Below are 18,902 nucleotides of genomic sequence, written 5' to 3' on the forward strand. Positions count from 1 at the left end.
ACAACCAACAGAAAACATTGATTGTAACTTTAAAACCCTGCTTTTTAAAAAAACAAATTCAACTTCTCCCCCACCCTCCAAAAATGAGAAGGTTCCTTTCAAGGGATTTTCGACAAAATCCACATCTTGTTTATGTCACCTGCTGAAAATTTCAATGTGCATCAATTTCTGTTCCTGTTCTTCAGTATTCATGTTTTGGTTGCACATAGCAGCTTGCTTTCTTTGTGTGTGTGTGATTACAGTGGGGGATCATATGTTGCAAACAATAAATGAGACTTAAAAAATGTTTATGAGTATTTTAAAAAAGTTTCTGTTTATTTCATTGCTAATGAAACAACTGATTTCTGCTCAAATTTATAGCCATTCAAATAATCCTATAAAATGATTTTTCTAGGCAGTTACAAGGCACAGAAGTCACCAAATATAAACAAGGAAAAGTAGCCAACCCACCCCCCTCCCCCCACACACAATCCCTATATATAGTTTTAGAGGTATGTGAATGATTTACAAGAATCTGAATTGCTCTAAAGAGTGGGCAATGGATCTTTTCATATTTGACCCAACTAATTGAAAAAAGTAGAGCTAGACTGTGCCTTTCGGTCAAACCCAAAGTAAGGAGCAGTGTGAAGGTGAATTGCCACAAGGGAAGCACCAGGTGGCATTCTGACTCAAGGCTTGTCTATGCTTAAAATGCTACAGCATTACAGCTGAGCTGCTGCACCTACGCTACTCCAGCGTTTCAGTCTAGACACTACCTACGTTGACGGGAGGGATTCTCCAATCAGCATAGGTACTCCACCTCCCAGAGAGGTGGTAGCTAGGTTGATGGAAGCCTTCTTATGATGACCTAGCACTGTCTACATGGAGAATTAAGTTGGTTTAACAGCGCTGCTCGGGGGAGTGGATTTTTCACACCCGACCAACATAGTTAAACCGGAGTGCCTGTGCACACACAGTTTGCACTGTCATTACAACATCCCTTTGTGCATTGTAGTTTACAACCCCTGGTGCAATCAGCCATTTCTGCAAGCCCCACTCGTCCCTATTGCATCTTATTTCCTCCCATCATTGGGCACCCATGTAAGGACCAGGGGGATTCAGGCCTGGATCCACAGAGGAACTTAGGCGTTTCAAGGGCAGCATTGCAAAGACTAACTTTGAGGCACCTAGAAAAGCCACTGAAATCCACAAACCCTGAGTTAGGCGCCTATGCTCCCTACAAAGGCATACAGAGAGTTAGGCACCTAAGAATGGGATTCACAAAAAGCAGCATGCCGGTTGGGGAGCCACGTAAACTAAGGAGATGCTGAGAAGAGGCGTGTGTGTTAAGCCTCACCTCTCTACTAAGTCCAGGAGTAGGTAAGTCCAGGAGTAGGGAAGTCCTATCTCTGCTTGAGTTCCAGAGCTGGGAAACCTTCTCCTGGGATCAGGCACCTAAGCCATTTCTTGCAAGAAACACTGATGGGAGGTGGGGGTCCTGCCCACCTTATTACTTTTAGCCAGTGATTAGATTAGATCATTTGCCCAGCATATGGGAGAGCTGCATTCAATGCCCCTCTCTGTCTGGTGGAGAGAAAGGATTTGAACAGGGGGCTCCCACCTCTTGGGGGCATGCCCCTAACCACTGGGCTACAGGATAGCCTGATGTGTGACTTCCTCAGTTTCTCCTGTTGAAGCTGTTCCACCTTGTATAGTGCTAAATTGAGAATGAACCTGGAAATGGGGGCACTCCCTTGGAAGATGGGACACCCAGGGTCCACTACCAGTGCTCCAATGACTAATTATTTTTCCAAAGTGGAACAGCTTCAACAGGAGAGTTTGAGGGAGTCCCACATCAGAACATCCCATAGTGGTTAAGGCACTCACCAGTGTGGTGGGAGACTCCTCTTCAACAATCCTTTCCTCCAAAAAGGCAGAGGGGGCAACCAAACACTGGTCCCCCACATCCCAGGTGAGTGCTCTAACTACTGAGCTAAACTTTTTAAGGGGGGATTAAGGGGGGAGGTGGAATTGCCACCACTTCCTCAGCTGGTGTGACTTTGAATGTTCCCCAATTTGGTAGGCATTCTGTGAGAGAGCTAGGCAGAGGAACGCCTATCTTAGCCTCAACTGAGGACCCTGCTGGGGCATGAGATAGGTGTCCAGATGTCTGACGTGAGGTTGTGCGCTTGCCCGAAGGCAGGAATTTAGGTGCCTAGGGAACTTTTATAACAAAAATTGAGTTTAGGCACCCAAAGGATTAGGTGGCAGCCAAGCAGGTTTTGTGTATTGCAGTGGTGCCTGAATCTGGGATTTAGGTGCCTGAATCTGGGGCAGAGGTGCCTAAATCCCTTTGTGGATCTGGATCTGAAAGTTGACTTTGTCAAAGTAGCTTAAGGATAACAAACTTTTCAAAGGTTTCAGAATAGCAGCCGTGTTAGTCTGTATTCGCAAAAAGAAAAGGAGGACTTGTGGCACCTTAGAGACTAACAAATTTATTTGAGCATAAGCTTTCATGAGCTATACCTCACTTCATCGGATGCATAAGCTTTCATGAGCTACAGCTCACTTCATCAGATGCATACATCCAATGAAGTGAGCTGTAGCTCACGAAAGCTTAGTCTCCAATAAATTTGTTAGTCTCTAAGGTGCCACAAGTCCTCCTAAACTTTTCAAAATGGCCTTTTTAGGGAACTGTCTAGCACACAATAATTATTTTTTTTAATTATTGCTTAAGGGAATCTTGCAACCTATAAAAATAGTCCATTTTGATTTTAATTTATAGGCAGAAAGTGTTAGCAAATAGCTTTTATCACTCTGCACGCTCAACCTACATATATCTTTTCCAACTAACCTAAAAACAGTCATGGACTCCATGTCACAGGTTTTTCATACAAATATATTGTACTGCAGTTTCTTTTCCTTTAACATGAACCACATCCTTTGAATCATTCTAAGTATACATTCACATATTTAAGAGTAATGATTTAGCTAAAAATATGTGTCTATTTCTTATCTGATTGTAGTAATTAACCTATCAAGGATAATTTGCTATAAAAGGTACAGTACTAGAAATAAATAGTTCTACAGTTCAAAGATCTTCAAAGCAGGTTGCCATTTTCAGTCTGTTAAATTTTCTGAAGTCCTTTCAAAGCATGAACTAAATTTACTACAGTCAAGAAGATAATTTGGACCTACATATATATAGTCCCAGTCAAATGAGAAGCTAATTTCACTTAATCTCCTTCTTGGTTTTGTAATGGGCAGAAACAACCAAGTAATTGTCTGGATTCATGTCCTTGATGGTGGGAGACTTGCTCTGGATTGGAGAGGTTTTCCCATCCACCCGAGAGATCTGCATTATTCGGCAAGGGTCATGTTTCAGCAAGTACCCTGCAAAAGTCTCCCATCCTCCTCCTACACGAACCATCACATGTTTGTTGTGCAGCATCTGAAATTGCATAAAAGACAAAATCTTGAAGGGCTACCATCAAGTTGAAAATCACATTTCTGTTTGAACATGTTGTGCTTACTATAATTACAAGTAACATAGTTTGCAGCCTAGTTTACAAGAAGAATGGGAAGAGGCAGTAGCTTCTGGCTTGCACTGCAGGTTAGTGCAAAAAAAGTGGGGCACGAGCAGGGGAGACAGAAAAGTAATTGCATGTAAGGAAATGGAGCAGCACCCAGTCAGATTTTTCCATTTTAAAAAAATGTTCACTACACGTTCTTGTAGCCTTCCTGAAGAAGCTCATGTTGTTCTTTAGATGTTTATTGATGAGCTCCTTAGTAAAACTGGATATTTTTTAGCTGTATTTGTTGCAAGCATATTTAGTAACGATGCAGCTTTTGATGTTGTAAAAACTGGCTTCTGATTTATTATGGAGAAGGGGCCCTAGCTCTAGAAAGGGTCAACATCCAAAACAATCTACTCTGCCCAAAATTGTTAAATGAGATGTGGAGTTAATTTCTTTAATAAAATGAAGCTCCCTTCAGTGTCAGTGATATGATTTAGCATTTCTGACACACACTGTAATGTACAACAGTAACAGATAAAGTACTGTGGGTCTAAAATGAGGGACGTCTAAAATGACGACGGTACCCTGAACCTGTTATGGAGATGTCTGATTTCAGAAATAAATGGCAAGTGAAAATACAGATGGAGGGCCGGAGGTATTATAATAATTATTATTAATTTGCGTTTGCATTGGGTCCAAATTAAACACACTATTTGTTATGCTTGTAATCTGTATTTTGGAGACACTTGGACATTAAAAAATAAGCATGTTGCTTGTCAGGACTCACTTGCATTAACAGAGCTGTATTGAGAAACTTGAACACTGCCTATCTGCACCATGCCTAGTTCTAATACTAAGTCATCTAATACTTAGTCACCCTGATTTTCATGAACTAAGTATCCATATTTAATCTGTTGTGCACTTATAGCTGAATTGTTGTTATTATTGTGTGTGCGCATGTGCACAGCATGCGATATAGGTCGCCATCAAGTATTAAGTGGTGGAACGTTGCAATCTTATTTGTTACGTCTTTTCTTTTTCCTGATACAGAGTGAGAAATGTGATCCCACCCAAGTAAAATGTAACTTCCCTAATGTCTTCACCTGATATTTCAGCTGGTAGTTTCACATTCACTTCTTTTCATCTCATTTCCTATATATCATAGTAAAAGAAATGTCATCTGGGAATCATAAATGAGCAAGTTCTATGACAGCCACAGCTTAATTCGGGTAATGAAAGATACTTTGATTAATATATTTCACAAAATGCTAGACATCTTTCATCTAGGGTGTAACAAATTCGACTTCTGGTTTGTAAGAGCTCCACCTCTGTGAAAATTCCTCAGCATGCTTACGTAGTCTAGATAATGAGACTTGGATTAATAGCTGTGGTGGGTGTATGTGTGAAATTCACCTAAGGGTCCACACTATTTTGAAGACATAAATGGGACTTAAGTGCTACAAAGGCCTTGTGCTGGTCCTCTGCATAGGGGTAATTTTTATCCAATTTGTCATTTAAACCAGCAAACAGAGTAGTGGGAAGAGAGGAGGGAGGAGGAGAGGAAGTCAAGATAATGAAGTGTTACACTATTAATTAGTTGTTCACACCCACGCTTACAGTAGCTTTTCTTTTGGGGTCATAATTCCATTAAAAAATATATCATCATATGGAAACCAAAGAACAAGTTGCAAGGATTTCTGAAGTGTCAAAGACAGGACACATTTAAATTGAATCAATCTCTCAGGTTTGAATTAGTAGCTGAAGAAAGAAATTAGAAAAGGTTGAAATATTTCATTCAAAAAATGTTTTCAATTAAAATGGCCTTTTTTTCTAAACATTTTTGTTTCAACATTTTATGAAAATGAAAAATGAAAAAAAATTGTTTTCAGTTTGTGAAAACTATGAAAAACTTTTCATTTTTTATAGAGAAACAAAATACATTGAAAATTTTTGAATCAAATCATTTCATTTGAAAATTTTTACTGAAAATACTTAACAATTTCTGATGGGCTCTAATAGAAATAGAACGTTTCTTTACTCCGAGACCTGGGCAACATTTTGGACCTGACTCTGATCTTCCTTACACCGGTATAACTGCATTGACTTTGCTCAAGTTACACCTGATTCACACAGATAGAAAGGGGAGCAGAATCAAATGATCTGACTTTTTTTTAAAAAGTTAGTCAAATACTGTATATGTGTAAATTGTTGGAGTGGGCTACATGGTCCTGAAACAGAAGTCAGTCAAACTTTGTAAAATTCTGTCAATCTGAATACATTTGGAGTTTTTCTGGATTTACCTAGTGTGAGATCTGAATCAGGCCCTTACTATGGATAGGATAATCACAAAAAAACCCAAAAGGTTTTTATGTAAGGTTGGAGAAACCCCAGCTCAGACTACCCCAGCCTTCTAGAAACTGGTATACAGCTTCTTTCTCTTCAGGGGCTTCCTCCTGGGTGAGCGTGCTCTTCTATTGGCTACGGCTACACTAGAGAGCTTACAGGGCACATCTTACAGCTGCACCAATGCAACTGTGCTGCTGTAAGCTCTCTAGCATAGCCACTCTAAACTGCCAGGAAAGAGCTCTCCCAGCAACTTAGTTAATCCACCCCCAACAAGCAGCGGTAGCTGTGTTGGCAGGAGAAGCTCTTCTGCTCACATAGTGCTGTCCACACCGGCACGTAGGTCGGTGTAACGTATGTCGCTGAGGAGGGTGGCTTATTCACAGTCCGGAGTGACATAAGTTATACCGACATAAGTGGTAGTGTAAGACATAAACCTCTAAGACATGATCCAAAGCCTTTTGAAGTCAATGGACTTTGGACCTGGATCTTAGTCCCAGACCTAGTTCATTGCACCCTTCTATACTACTGTGGGAGAGAGTTAATTCCTTGTCTGCTGGTGTTCAGCTGATGCTTCTACCCTTTGTCACACAGTGGCTCTCATTTCAAAAGCAATTAGTATCTGGATTTTTGATTTTGTCATACAAGTTAGAGATGGAAAGTTAGCAAAACATATATTAAGTTCATCCCCCTGCCAATGCAGGATTATTGTGTAATTTATAGTGTTTTTTTTTCAAAAAGAAAAGGAGTATTTGTGGCACCTTAGAGACTAACAAATTTATTTGAGCATAAGCTTTCGTGAGCTACAGCTCACTTCATCGGATGCATTCAGTGTGTTTTTTTTTGTAATCTAACTTTAAATTTTTCAAGTGATGCAGCTTCCGCCACTTTCCCCTTAGAGACTATCCCACAAACAAATAAAACTCATTGTTGATAAGTTATTTCCTGATATTCAACCTAGCAATACTCTACAGCCTCTTCTTGTCTTTCCCCAGGCTGCTTTCGCCAGTTTTGTATTTTATTATAATTTGTTATGACATTGTGTTATGCATTTACTACCCATTCTTTCTCTCTCTATATATATAAATGATGTTTTGTTGCCTCCTAAATGTGTCCATTGTTTTGTGCTATGTTCTACCCTGAAAATTCCAATAATACATATATAGTCTGCATTGTCATCTCATTTACACCAGAATAACTCTTCTGGCTTCAAATTACTCCAGATTCACACTTGTGTTAATGAGTCCAGAAGCTGGCAATTTGATAAAACAATAAATACATGAAATAGCACATTGCATTCTTCTCATTTAAAAAACAAACAAACAAATAAAAAACAATCTTTTCCCTACATATTACAGATGACATTATTGTTGACCTGATTCAGTGACTCTATTGGATGAGAATTTAGGAAACAGTAAGAATTTGGATTCAGCAAGTGTAAAACTTTTTCAGTGTTGACGTGAAGGAATTTTCATATTGCTACCAAGTGAATTAAAACTAAAATGAGAAAAACTTTATGATTCAATCATTTCCAGGAGATGTTTAAGAAGGATATAAAATCTTTATTATTTGCTGTTTTCTATGAAGCATGGCTTCCACAAGAGAGTTGTTTTCTCCAGAATCTGCATTTGAATTAGTATAGAAGAGTCTGTGGTGTAGTAGAAAGATGAGAAAACAGCCTTAACAGGCAACAGCATCACAAAGGAATATATGAATGACGTACCACTGTAGTATACATTAAAGTTGTCTCAAGAGGTAACATGAAATGTACATAGAAACATTTGCAGTATGAATCATGTGGACTGAACTGTCATTATAGAAGACTTTGGAACTTCAGTGAAATATACTAAAAATGGATGTGTGTTTCACATAAATTAATGTATCGAGAGCTTTAGGGCTTATTAAAGAGATATTGGGCCTATACCCTTAACTCATGTCAATGTAACTCAATAAATAGAGCTATGGTGGTTTACAAGAGTGGAGGATCTGGCCCAGTATGTTATTCTCTATACTATATTACAGCCATATTTAAGTATACACTTTGGGGGGAGAAATTACACACCCTGAGCCTGATCCAAATCCCATTAGAGCCAAATGGAAGCAATCCTACTGACTTTAATTGGAGTCGTATCAGGCCTTAGAAACCAAAATCAGCAAAATTCCACCTGGAGTAAGTTGGAAACCTCTAGGCCAAATTTAGCGGTGACATAAATCGTAGAGTAAGATATGTGTTAGGCATACATTGGTCATAAAGCGCATGGGGGCTAGTGACAGAGTAGGGTTACTTGCACCTATCTGGCATTCAGTGGTTGTGCAAAGTGCGTGAAACTTACACACTGAAAAGATGGAAGGTTGTAAAGCAGGAAAAGCAACTGATAGTGGGCGTGTCTGGTTCTAGGATAAAGATCACATCCACTTCAACTTAGCTCAGCTGAATTGGGGCCACTTTGTCAAATTCATTCTTGTCATCAGAGGGCACAACTCTCATTTGCCATAGTTTACCACTAAGCGTCCCATTCTGAAAGGCACTTAGAACTACAACTCCCATGGATGTCTAGAATCACCAGTTTTTACATAGGCAAGGAGACAAATGCTCTTGGCACTTCTTTAGGGGTGGAGTGGGTAAGAAGGGTAAGACTGCATCATGAAAGGGGTGCATTTCCGCGGCAATGTTTTACTATATGTTTAAAATATTTTGATATAATAAGGTGTGGAAATTCCTAGTGCATTGCTAAACAGCTACAGCTTTTTACCCCAGAGGTGGCTGCATTTCAATGGTGGAAGAAATTATCCTTGTGCATTGTTGGAAAATCATTGCTAAAACAATGGGAGTACTCACATGCAAGTTAATTGCCTCGTGTTTGCAGGATTGGATTCAAATTAATTTAACAAATATTTTATTATAAGAATATATACTGCATAATATATTATGCAAATACGTTTCAGCCTATGGATAAGTCACAAACAGTTCATTATTCACAGGAATTACACTGATAATTTAATATTCACAGTTCCAAATTCAAATTGGTTTGATTGGACACAAATAATTTAGTATGTTTCTGTTGCCTTACTGGTTAAGCATAAAGTCTTAAAGTTAGATTTACAGTGCAAACGCTTTCAATTCTGAATTCCAAATCTGATTTTTCTGTAAACATTTTTGCCGGTAATTTAATTTTTAATTTAATATTTGTGAAAAGCAAACCCCCAAAAAAGTGAAAATGCTATAGTGAGAATTCATTTAAAATGTGAATGAAAAGTTGACTTATTTTTTTCAGTATTTATTCAACCTTAATATTAAAATATTATGGGTTGTTTGATGTACATAAATTGCTATACAAAACACCTTAAATTTCTAAGCTTTTCTTAAGTTTTCAACACTATGATTCATGTAGGAGATGTAGAAGTCAACATTTGAAATCAAAAGACACCAACATAGATCTGGAGTAACTCCAATAGCTCCATCTGTTTTATGTATTTGAGGTATTATATGGTTTTAAAACACCATGTGCATTTTCAGCAGTCCATGAAAAATTAAAATACCAGTTGGATTTACTACTGTAAAAGACCATGTTTTTAAAATTATTAGACTAACTTATATTCAAAATAGTACATAGCAAGTTGAAATTTCAGTTATCATTAATGCAATATCATATTGGATGTTTATTTATACTTCATCACCCGACATCAGATATTTTTCCATCTACTAGTATATTGGGCTCCATTCAACAAATTCTCTTAATACATTCAAATAAGGAAGTAGCCTTTTAGAAATTGGTAGGTAATTGTTGCTATGTTTTAATAGCTTTGAGAATGCCTACTCATCAAAACAGGAAAGCAAGAAAATGAAAATTCCCAGCATGAATATGAAAGAAATACTGAATGGATACTAACTGAAATAGCTAACATTTTCCCATAATATTTTGAACAAAATAGGCCATTTAAAAAGATTACAGAACAGATTTTTGCTGGTGTTAATCCAGAAAAACATCACTGATTTAAAGACAGAGTAATGTTACTGATTTAAACCAAGGGGATTAGTTTGTATTTATATCTGTGTAACTGAGATCCAAATATGTCTCTAATATCAGTATTAGAGCATCTCCATTTATTTTATATAGTCTCTCTCTCTCCCCCCACCTTTTTAATTAAAGGTCTATCTAGTGTAAAGTCACTCCCCACACCAAGGCGCACACTGAATCTTACACTGATGGTATGGTCTAATTAGTTAGAGTAGCAGTTTGGCAGTTGTGACTCTTAGGAAAAGTTTTGTTAGAATATACAAGAAAAGTTTTGTTAGTATAGCTATGGTGGCAAACCCTCCTAGCGTAGATGCAATTTTGCCAATATAGTTTATACCAGTTGTCTGCATGAATTTGCAAACAATCCCAGGCAGATCACATATCTGTAGGAAGCAGTCCAGTAACAGCAGGGGATTGGAAGCTATCAGAATTAGGTTCTCCTATCAACTCTGATAGTGACTTAATGTGTGGCCATGTGTAAGTTGTCCAGTGCCTCAGTTTCCCCATTTATAAAACTGGGGTAATACTATTTACACTCCTTTGTAAAGGTTTTGAGATCGAGGGTAGGGTAAACAGACATATCTCCACTGACTTCAATGGAACAACACCCATTTCCATCAGCTAAGAATTTGACCCTTAACAGCTATGTACTTCGGGAAGATTGTACACTTCCTCTATTTTATAATGAAAACACATCACCTCTAAGTGACATTGTGGATTGCATGATGTTCTAGCAAATTACCATGTATTTCAGACATGGTAAGAAGGAGTAAGATACCATGCTGGGAGGTGTTCAGATACTATTCAGAGGAGTGTGGTTTAAATACATAGATCAAGAGATAACCTTATATTCTTAGTCTTTAAAATATACTTATTCAGCAACCTGGGCAAGAATTCATGTGATGAGAAATGGATGTAATGACAAAGGCAGGCAACCACAGGATTTCATGCTTCATTATATGAAGGTATATGTCAGGATGAAAGAGGACAAGCTCAGGCCCCCTAATCAGTCTCTAAACCCCCAACTGCAGCATTCCCATTCTCCGCAACAGCAGGAATGAAGCCAGGCAGAGATCCGTGTGTTATTTTTTATGGAGCTCTATCTGCACTTAGGGTTTAGTGCAGAGCTTGCAGGGATAGGAGAAGGAGTTTTTTCTTCCCCCTCTTCCTTCGGTATGTGGGAGGCAGGGAGAAGAGGTGTTCCGGGGCTACTTCCTAACTCCCTGCCAAGACTCTTGGGATTTGTGGCAATATTGACCTTACCTAGTGGGACCCTGATGATGGAAGATGGAGCAAACAGCTATTCAACACCCCTCAAAGATATGAGGTAGTGCAGGTGGCCAAAAAATCCCAAGAATGATAACAGTACAAGGGGAAGGAGGAGGTGGAGACGGCTGAGGAGATCCCCATGGATATGTGCAGGAGTTAAAGCACAGGTCCCCCTGTTACAAAAGCAGGAAAACTCTCCCGCAGCTACTTACCCTCTTGGCTGTGTAGTGAGAACTTCCCATCTGTCATTCTACTTTATGTGTGTGTGCATCAAATATTTCTCTGTGGGTTGGTTTGAGTCTGTCAGAAAATAGGCCCATTTGATGCTTAAGTTCTTATAGAGGTGCCTAGGTGCAGATTTAGGGAACCATATTTGAACCCTGAACTGCCCACACCAATTTATGTAAATACAGGCACTGACTGCCTCCTAAGAAACTGCAATGCAAATCCGGTAGCCAATTTCAGATATTAATCTTTGACCATCCTTGAGTCATCTATATACAATATTCATGTATGGATTGATAAACAACAAAGTTAAAACTGGAAGAAACAAGACATTTCCCAACTTTGAAAGAATAGTCAGAACCTTTTTTTCCCCATTTCAATAAAAAATTAATCTCATTAAGTCACATTTTGTCCAATCCTCTGTCATTGTGGCATTGTTCTCTATAGAACATTTTCAAGTGTCTTTTCTCATCTAGTTCTAAATGTCTCAAGTGTTCCAGCTTCCACTACTACATCAGAAAAACTATGGGTTGTTTCAAACACCGTTTTTTTAAAAAAAAAAAACCTCTGAGATTTTGTTTTCCAAGTTCTAGCTCTAAACCCCTGAAAAAGGATTGAATATTGCAAATGCTGGCTTTGCCCTCAGGGGCACTTGTGATAATGAACACACAGAATAGTTAATACATTGGGGTAACGTTTCCATCTCATTGCTGGGGATTTACATGCACAAATCCCATTAACTGAATCCCCTATAACACGGGATGAAAAAAATCACCTATAATAAAGCTAGATCTGAAAAACATCTCCAGAGCTTTGTAAGAGTCCTGTTAATTGCTTGTCACAACATATCCAGCTGTATCAAGAAGTGGCTTTTATAAATAATACTTTGTTTTGAGCTGTACTTCTAAAGAATTTAATATCAGTTTTAGAACAAAAGATTCTATCAAACATGTTAAAGTGTATTCCCTTGTTTATCAAAACAATGCATTAGTGGGCTCTCTTCCCTCTGAACAATTCATTGTGATATACTGCATATTCAAAGAACAGGCTGGGAATCTGTTGCTGTTTAATATTTAGAACTTAGGTTCACTGATTTAAGTCACCAGTTCCAGAGTAAATCAATCAAATGTAATTTTTCATGATTTTGTAGTGATTGTCTCTCATGGAAAATAAAGTGGAATGGAGTCACTTTACAGAGTCCTTTAGTTTCCAGCTGAGACCAGGGTAGACTTTGCCATTGTATTTTAATCTTTCTTTCTATCTCTTGCTTAAAGAGCTCAGTTTCCAAGTAGAAACAAATAGAACTACCAACTGCTGTGGCAAAATTGCCACACTTATGCATTGCACCCATACTGACCTACATTTAAAATACACACACATGCACAAGGAGTGCTTACATGCAAGTAGCACTGACTTAACCATTCAGAAAGTGCTAAAAGTTCCATCCAACTGGAAGGAGTTTTGGCAGCTGCTGGTTCACCGATGCCATAGGCTTCCCTGGCTAGACAGACACCGAGGCTACTACCTGTCCCCTTTTCAGCACCCACATTCTGCTCCTAACCCTTTCATAGGAACAAGGTCTGTGATTGCTAAATATGGTGATCAGGCTCTGAGGTGTCACTCAGCATGTGATCAGCTGTACACTCAGTGATATTCTTTCCCAGATGATTTAGGGACAGATTTTCAAAGAGCAGAAATCCAGGGCACTTGCACAATCCAGAATTTGTAAACACAAATGCTTTGTAAGATGTAGGGTTGCCAACTTTCTAATTGAACAAAATCGAACACCCTTGTCCCTCCCTCTTTTTCCCCCTTCCCCAAGGCCCTGCCCCGGCCCTCCCCTCTCTCTGAGACCCCACCCCACACTCACTCCAGCCCCCCTCCCTCTGTCGCTTGCTTTCCCCCACTCTCACTCACTTTCACTGGGCTGGGGCATAGGGGTGGAATGCGGGGTGGGGGGCGGAATGAGGGCTCCAGCTAGAGGTGCAGGCTCCGGGATGGGGCCAGAAATGAGGGGTTATGGGTTCGGGGGGGGTGACGGCTGGGGGTGGGGGGTGCGGACTCAGGCTGAAGATGAGAGGTTTGGGGTGCAGGTGGGGACTCCAGGCTGGGTCAGGGGGTTGGGGTGTTGGAGTGGGCTCAGGGTTGAGGCAGGGTGTGTGGACTCTGCGGTGAGACCAGGGATGCGGGGCTTGGGGTGCAGGAGGCAGCTCTGGCCTAGGGCCGAGGGGTTAGGAGTGCAGGAGAGGGTTTGGGGCTGGGGCAGAGGGTTTGGGGTGAGGGCTCCAGGATGGAGTTTGGGTGTAGGATGGGCTTTTGACCTGGGGCAAGGTGTTCAGGGTGTGGGCTCCGGCCAGGCAGTGCTTCCCTCAGGTGGCTCCTGGTCAGCGGCACAGCGGGGCTAAGGCAGGCCCCCTGTCTGCCCTGGCTCCGAGCTGTTCCCCAATGCGGCTAGTTGGACGCATGGCCAGGCAGCTCTGTGCAGTGTATGCTGCCCACAAGCACTGCCCCTGCAGCCCCCATTGGCCGTGGCTCCTGGTCAACTGGAGTTGTGGAGGCGGCTCTGAGGGTGGAGGCAGCACACGGCACTTCCCTGGCCACCCCTCCACCTAGGAGCCAAAGGGAAATACTGGCCACTTCCAGGAGCTGTGTGGAGCCAGGGCAGGCAGGGAGCCTGCCTTAGCCGTGCTGAACCGCCGACTGGACCTTTAACGGCTCAGTCAGCAGTGCTGACTGGAGCTGCCAAAGTCCCTTTTCGACCAGGCATTCCAGTTGAAAACTGGACACCTGGCAACCCAAGTTAGATATCCAAATAGTCATTTGCATGTGCTAATACCCAAACTGCTCATGCAATCACTGGAGCTGTGGAGGGGAAAAAACTGCTCTGCCCTTTCCAGAAGCTGGCCACAAATATCAATCAGTAAGGAAACATCAATCAAAGGGGCCTACAGATAGTTGTCTCTGAGCAGCAAACTGTTCAATTTTGGAAGCCAGCCAAGGAGAAGAAATAGAGCATGCAGCTTTAAGTTTCTCCTCAATTTACAAAAAGCTGGAAACCATCACACTATTTTCAACACTTTTTCTGAACAAAGATTGCTATTAAAATCAGTATATTCAGAAAAATAAGGAAATAAGAATAATTTATAATCTATTATTTAGGTAGTAAGGGCCAGATTCTCAAAGGTGCATAGAGTCCTAACTTCCATTGAAATCAATGGAAGTTGGAAGCCGAAATACTTTGAGGATGTGGGCCTAATCTTTGTGAGTCAAAGACCATCTTTTTGTAATGTGTGTTTACAATGCCTAGCACAATAAGGTCTTTGTCTCTGATTGGGGCAGAATATGTGCTACCACAAGACAAATAAGTAAGAATAATAGGGCACAATGGCAAATTTATATGCAATTTTAACTTGAGCAAATTTCAAACTGCTTCAGAAGGACACATGCAGTATTTCAGATTCATATTTATAAAGCTTCCTTTTAATATTCTTTTTAGCAATGAAAATACAATAATTTTAATAATGTTTTGCAGACAACTATAGGAGGTACCTTGACTTCAAAGAAAACCCTGAAAGAAAACCATTTAGGAAAAAATGAAAGATTCATAAGCTCTAGAGATCAATCAACAAAAGTCTAAAGATGGCACCAGTCTACCAAGGGACCAGATGCTTGGGCTTTTGAATTATGATACCACTGTACTCTGATTAGGAGGTGTTTTATCCTCCCCAATCGTGTCACTCATTTCAGTGACATAAGCAGACCTGAATAACCTTGAGATTCTCACAGTATTTGTGCAGCGTCACTGGCTTAAATTAAGGCATTAAAGAATTCTTTACCTGAGGCAAGCTGTTGTTACGTATATAACAGCCTCTTAGCAGATTTTCTTTTGAAGAGGTAATGGAAATATTTATGTTGCATATAGAAAGGCAGATTATTTTTTTTCCAAATGCGGAAGCTTACTGAATTGATGTCAGCAGAAAACCAGTTAATAATCACAACTATGCTCTTGACATTTACACTTTCTTCAAGGTTAGTAGGGTTTTGTAAATGTTTTTATTTAGGTCAGAGAGAAAGTCAAAAGCAAAATGACTTCCAGTAAGCACAGTTTGGCAACAAACAGATTCATGCTCATATTTGATCACAGTACACTAACTTTCTTTTTCTGCTGTTCTTTTTAAAATGATAAAATCAGTGGAATGAAGGATTGGATGGCTCAGGACAATGGGGTAGAACAGCATATGTAGTCTTTTACATCTACCTTACCTATTCAATCTGATCCAAGAGGGTACTGACCCAAAATCATTACTGTCTGATAGCTGTTTAGTAGATTATGTAAACTGAATCCAATTACTTGTTGACAGGTGCCCACAACACAAATCATCCTTTCTGGCCATCTCAGCAGAGAAGCCAGGGATTTGGCTAGTCATGGAAAATGAACTACCCTCTCATCCCTCAAGGCAATTGGACCCATTTAGGATTGAGGCACTTGACTGGGCAGTTTAGGGATGCTGGCACTGCCATAGCCTGTGCTGCACCTGTTTTGTTAGATAATTAGAACATTTATACTTTGTAAGAATGTGCATTAACGATTTTGACCTTGTTCTCACTTTGTTATTCATCTCTCTTCTTCTGCCCACGGGATTTCCTGTGATACAAGAAAAGTACTTGATTGCTTAAAGAACATCCCAAATATCGATGCACATACCAATATTTAGTGACGGAGGAAAAGGGTATGCTTGAGAATATGAATTTCAATATTGGCATGAAGATGTTATTTTTAACCACTTGATACATCCAACAGAGACTCATACACAATGGGCCCAATGCACATTTTCATCACAAACACTCAGCATCCATTAATAATACGTAGAACTTTTAATCTGCAGAGTACTTTGTAAACATTAGATCTCTGTGAAGCAGATAAGTAAATACTTTTAAACCTTCTCTGCTGGCAAATTTCCTTAATACGCATAGCTGAAGTCTAAAAAAGATAATATTGACATTTCATAAAATTGACAGTCAGGTTATGCAGCATTTTCATTTAGGGCCTGATCCGAGGGTGTATCTACACTTCAAATGCTACACCAGCATACCTGTGCCACTGCAGCTACACTGCTGTAGCATTTCAGTGCAGACATTACCTGCACTGATGGGAAAGATTCTCCCACTGGCATAGGCAATCCACCTCCCCAAAAGGCGGTAGCTGGGGCGACAGAAGAATCATTCCATCGACCTAGTGCTGTCTACGTAGGGACTTAGGTTGGCCTAACAATGCCACTCAATCGTGTGGATTTTCCACACCCCTGACTGATGTAGTTAAATGACCTAATTTTCTGGTGTAGATCAGGCCCAATTCCCACCAAAGTCAACTGGAATCTTTCCATTGCCTTAAATGGGCTTTGGATCAGAACTTTATTAGATCCAAAATGACCCTTCTGTTTTAGTAAAATGTCATTTTTTTTCAGAGAAAGGCATTCAGATAGCCTTATGATGGACATTGTAGAAATACATAGCAGGTCCTAATTAAACCCACTCCTAATTCAGATGCCCTAGTGTTCTCTTTCATCCGAAAGACATTGCTATAAAATATGTAGAGTAACACATGGCACCAACTTGATCACTTCACAAAATTAGTTCCCTCATTGTAGAAAATGAACTTGCTCTGTTAAGATACGTGTGGGATAGAATGAATTGTTTTGTAGCTTTCACAAGCCTTACCCTCACATAATTGATCAGACAGTAATTTTGCTTTTATATTGCTTTCCCTTCCCTCCAAGCTCAGATTACTGTCCATTCTGCAACTTCTTTCATTTGCAGGAAACTTTTTTTATGAGCTAGTCAGCCTTTAACAGCAGGAGTATGGAGAAAGCTGACCTAAATTTAGAACACCTTCGCCTATCGGGACTCACCATAGTGTGTTTTCAAACACCTTATTATTTATTCCATTCACAGGTTGTCTCTACAGGCTATTTGCACCTTGAGTGAGATTTTTTTATCACCAATTGAGTCTTCTGACATTTATACATCTTTTTAAGCTACTTTATGAGTCAACATTGTGTTATATGAAACATTATTCTAAGATGGAGCACTCTCAGCATAGGTCTGCTGATGTAACCCAGAATTGAGGACACTGGTATCCAGGGAAACACTGAGGAACTTGAAAACAGGTGTTCAGTAGATCAGCTGGAAATCAGACTACTAGCAAAGGCTGAATACTTACAGATAATCACACAGTAAGTGTGACCATCGTTACCATGGCACCTGCTAAATAAAATTATTTACCTGTAGTTCTGCTTCTCTGAACATATCATTCCAACAGGATTCTAACTGCTGAGTTTTTTATGCTTGAGGATAGTGGGAGCCCAGTAGCCAGACCCCTATTGACCATGGTGCACTATCTCTTTTGGGGTATAAATACTGCCCTCTGAATGTTCTAGTCAGTGCTTTTGGTTGCATCAGAAGCACAGCCTCATTTCAGGCCAACCAAGGTCATACCAAGGTGAAATACAATCAGCTACCCATTTAGACTTAGTCATGACACCCACCACACTTGTAGAAAGCACATTGAAATGAAAAATGCTATGGAAGTGCAAAGTAAAGTATTATTTGTATTGCAAACTCTGAATACAAGTCAGAAGCCATTGCAATCTTATGTTTTTTATTTCTTAATTTTCAGAGTATATCAGATCCTTAGCAGGAACTGGGTCAAAGTTGGCTCACAGTTACAATGCTGTAAACCATGGAAGTCAATGGAAATACTTTGGATACACGCTGGTGTAAATAACAGCAGGATTTGGGATTCACAGTTCTGTGATTAAACTTTTTGTTGCTCTTATTTCCGGCTTGTGTCTGGCACACACTGCTTTTTTTTTTTCTTTAATAGGGGTTGGGGATATTCTGCTTTTGGATGTCTAATTAACACTCCTGCTTCTAAAAGGAAGCATGTGTGGGCGAGCTCCTTATATGTGAGAAATGATTCAGTTACAGAAAGAAGTAAACACACTTGTTTATTCATTAGGAGGCAAGTGAAGCCTGGGGCTTCTCAGGCATTCGTATAGGAGGAACAATATGAAGCAAAATTAATTGGACGTGGTAGTCTCACTCACAGAATGGCATTTTCCATTTCCCTAGTACTTCACAGCATCCTATTGCCACTGTAAAATTAGGAGAACATAGGGACTGTGGGCTTGATCCAATATCTATTGACTTCGATGCACTTTAGATAAGGCCCTGTGTGAGGGGAACAAGAGATGGAAACTTCTTGCACACTTCTTCTCTATCCACTCATGCAGGGGCCAGCTACAATATAGGCCAGAGTTCTCCATCAAATTAAATCTGGGCTGTTTAGCAGAAATCTAAGTACCAAGCTCCTGCACATTTCCAGCCAGAGCAAGTGACTCATAACAAATATTTTATGCAATGCTCAGCAGAAAAGGTGATGTGGTGAATAGATTAAATATGAAGCAAAAAGCCAGGGGGAGAGTTGATGAGGTTAAGGGGGAAGACAAAAAATGTAAACTGGCAACTGCATGGAGACACGGAAAACCAG

General features: G+C 40.0%; 1 protein-coding gene across 11 annotated transcripts in view; it reads right to left on the bottom strand.

Annotated features, from left to right (window-relative positions):
• Positions 1–325: 325 nt before the first annotated feature.
• Positions 326–18,902, bottom strand: part of GAS2 (growth arrest specific 2) — a 159,117-nt gene continuing 140,540 nt past the window's right edge. For all 11 annotated transcript variants that reach the window (XM_084630905.1, XM_084630898.1, XM_084630901.1 and 8 more), the window contains one exon: positions 326–3,430. In XM_084630905.1, coding sequence (XP_084487031.1) covers positions 3,212–3,430 — 219 coding nt within the window. In that variant the 3' untranslated portion in view covers positions 326–3,211. The remainder of the gene's footprint in view (positions 3,431–18,902) is intronic.

The sequence above is a fragment of the Lepidochelys olivacea genome (genome assembly GCF_965140295.1).
Source record: "Lepidochelys olivacea isolate rLepOli2 genome assembly, chromosome: 6".
In the NCBI taxonomy this organism is placed as follows: domain Eukaryota; kingdom Metazoa; phylum Chordata; order Testudines; family Cheloniidae; genus Lepidochelys; species Lepidochelys olivacea.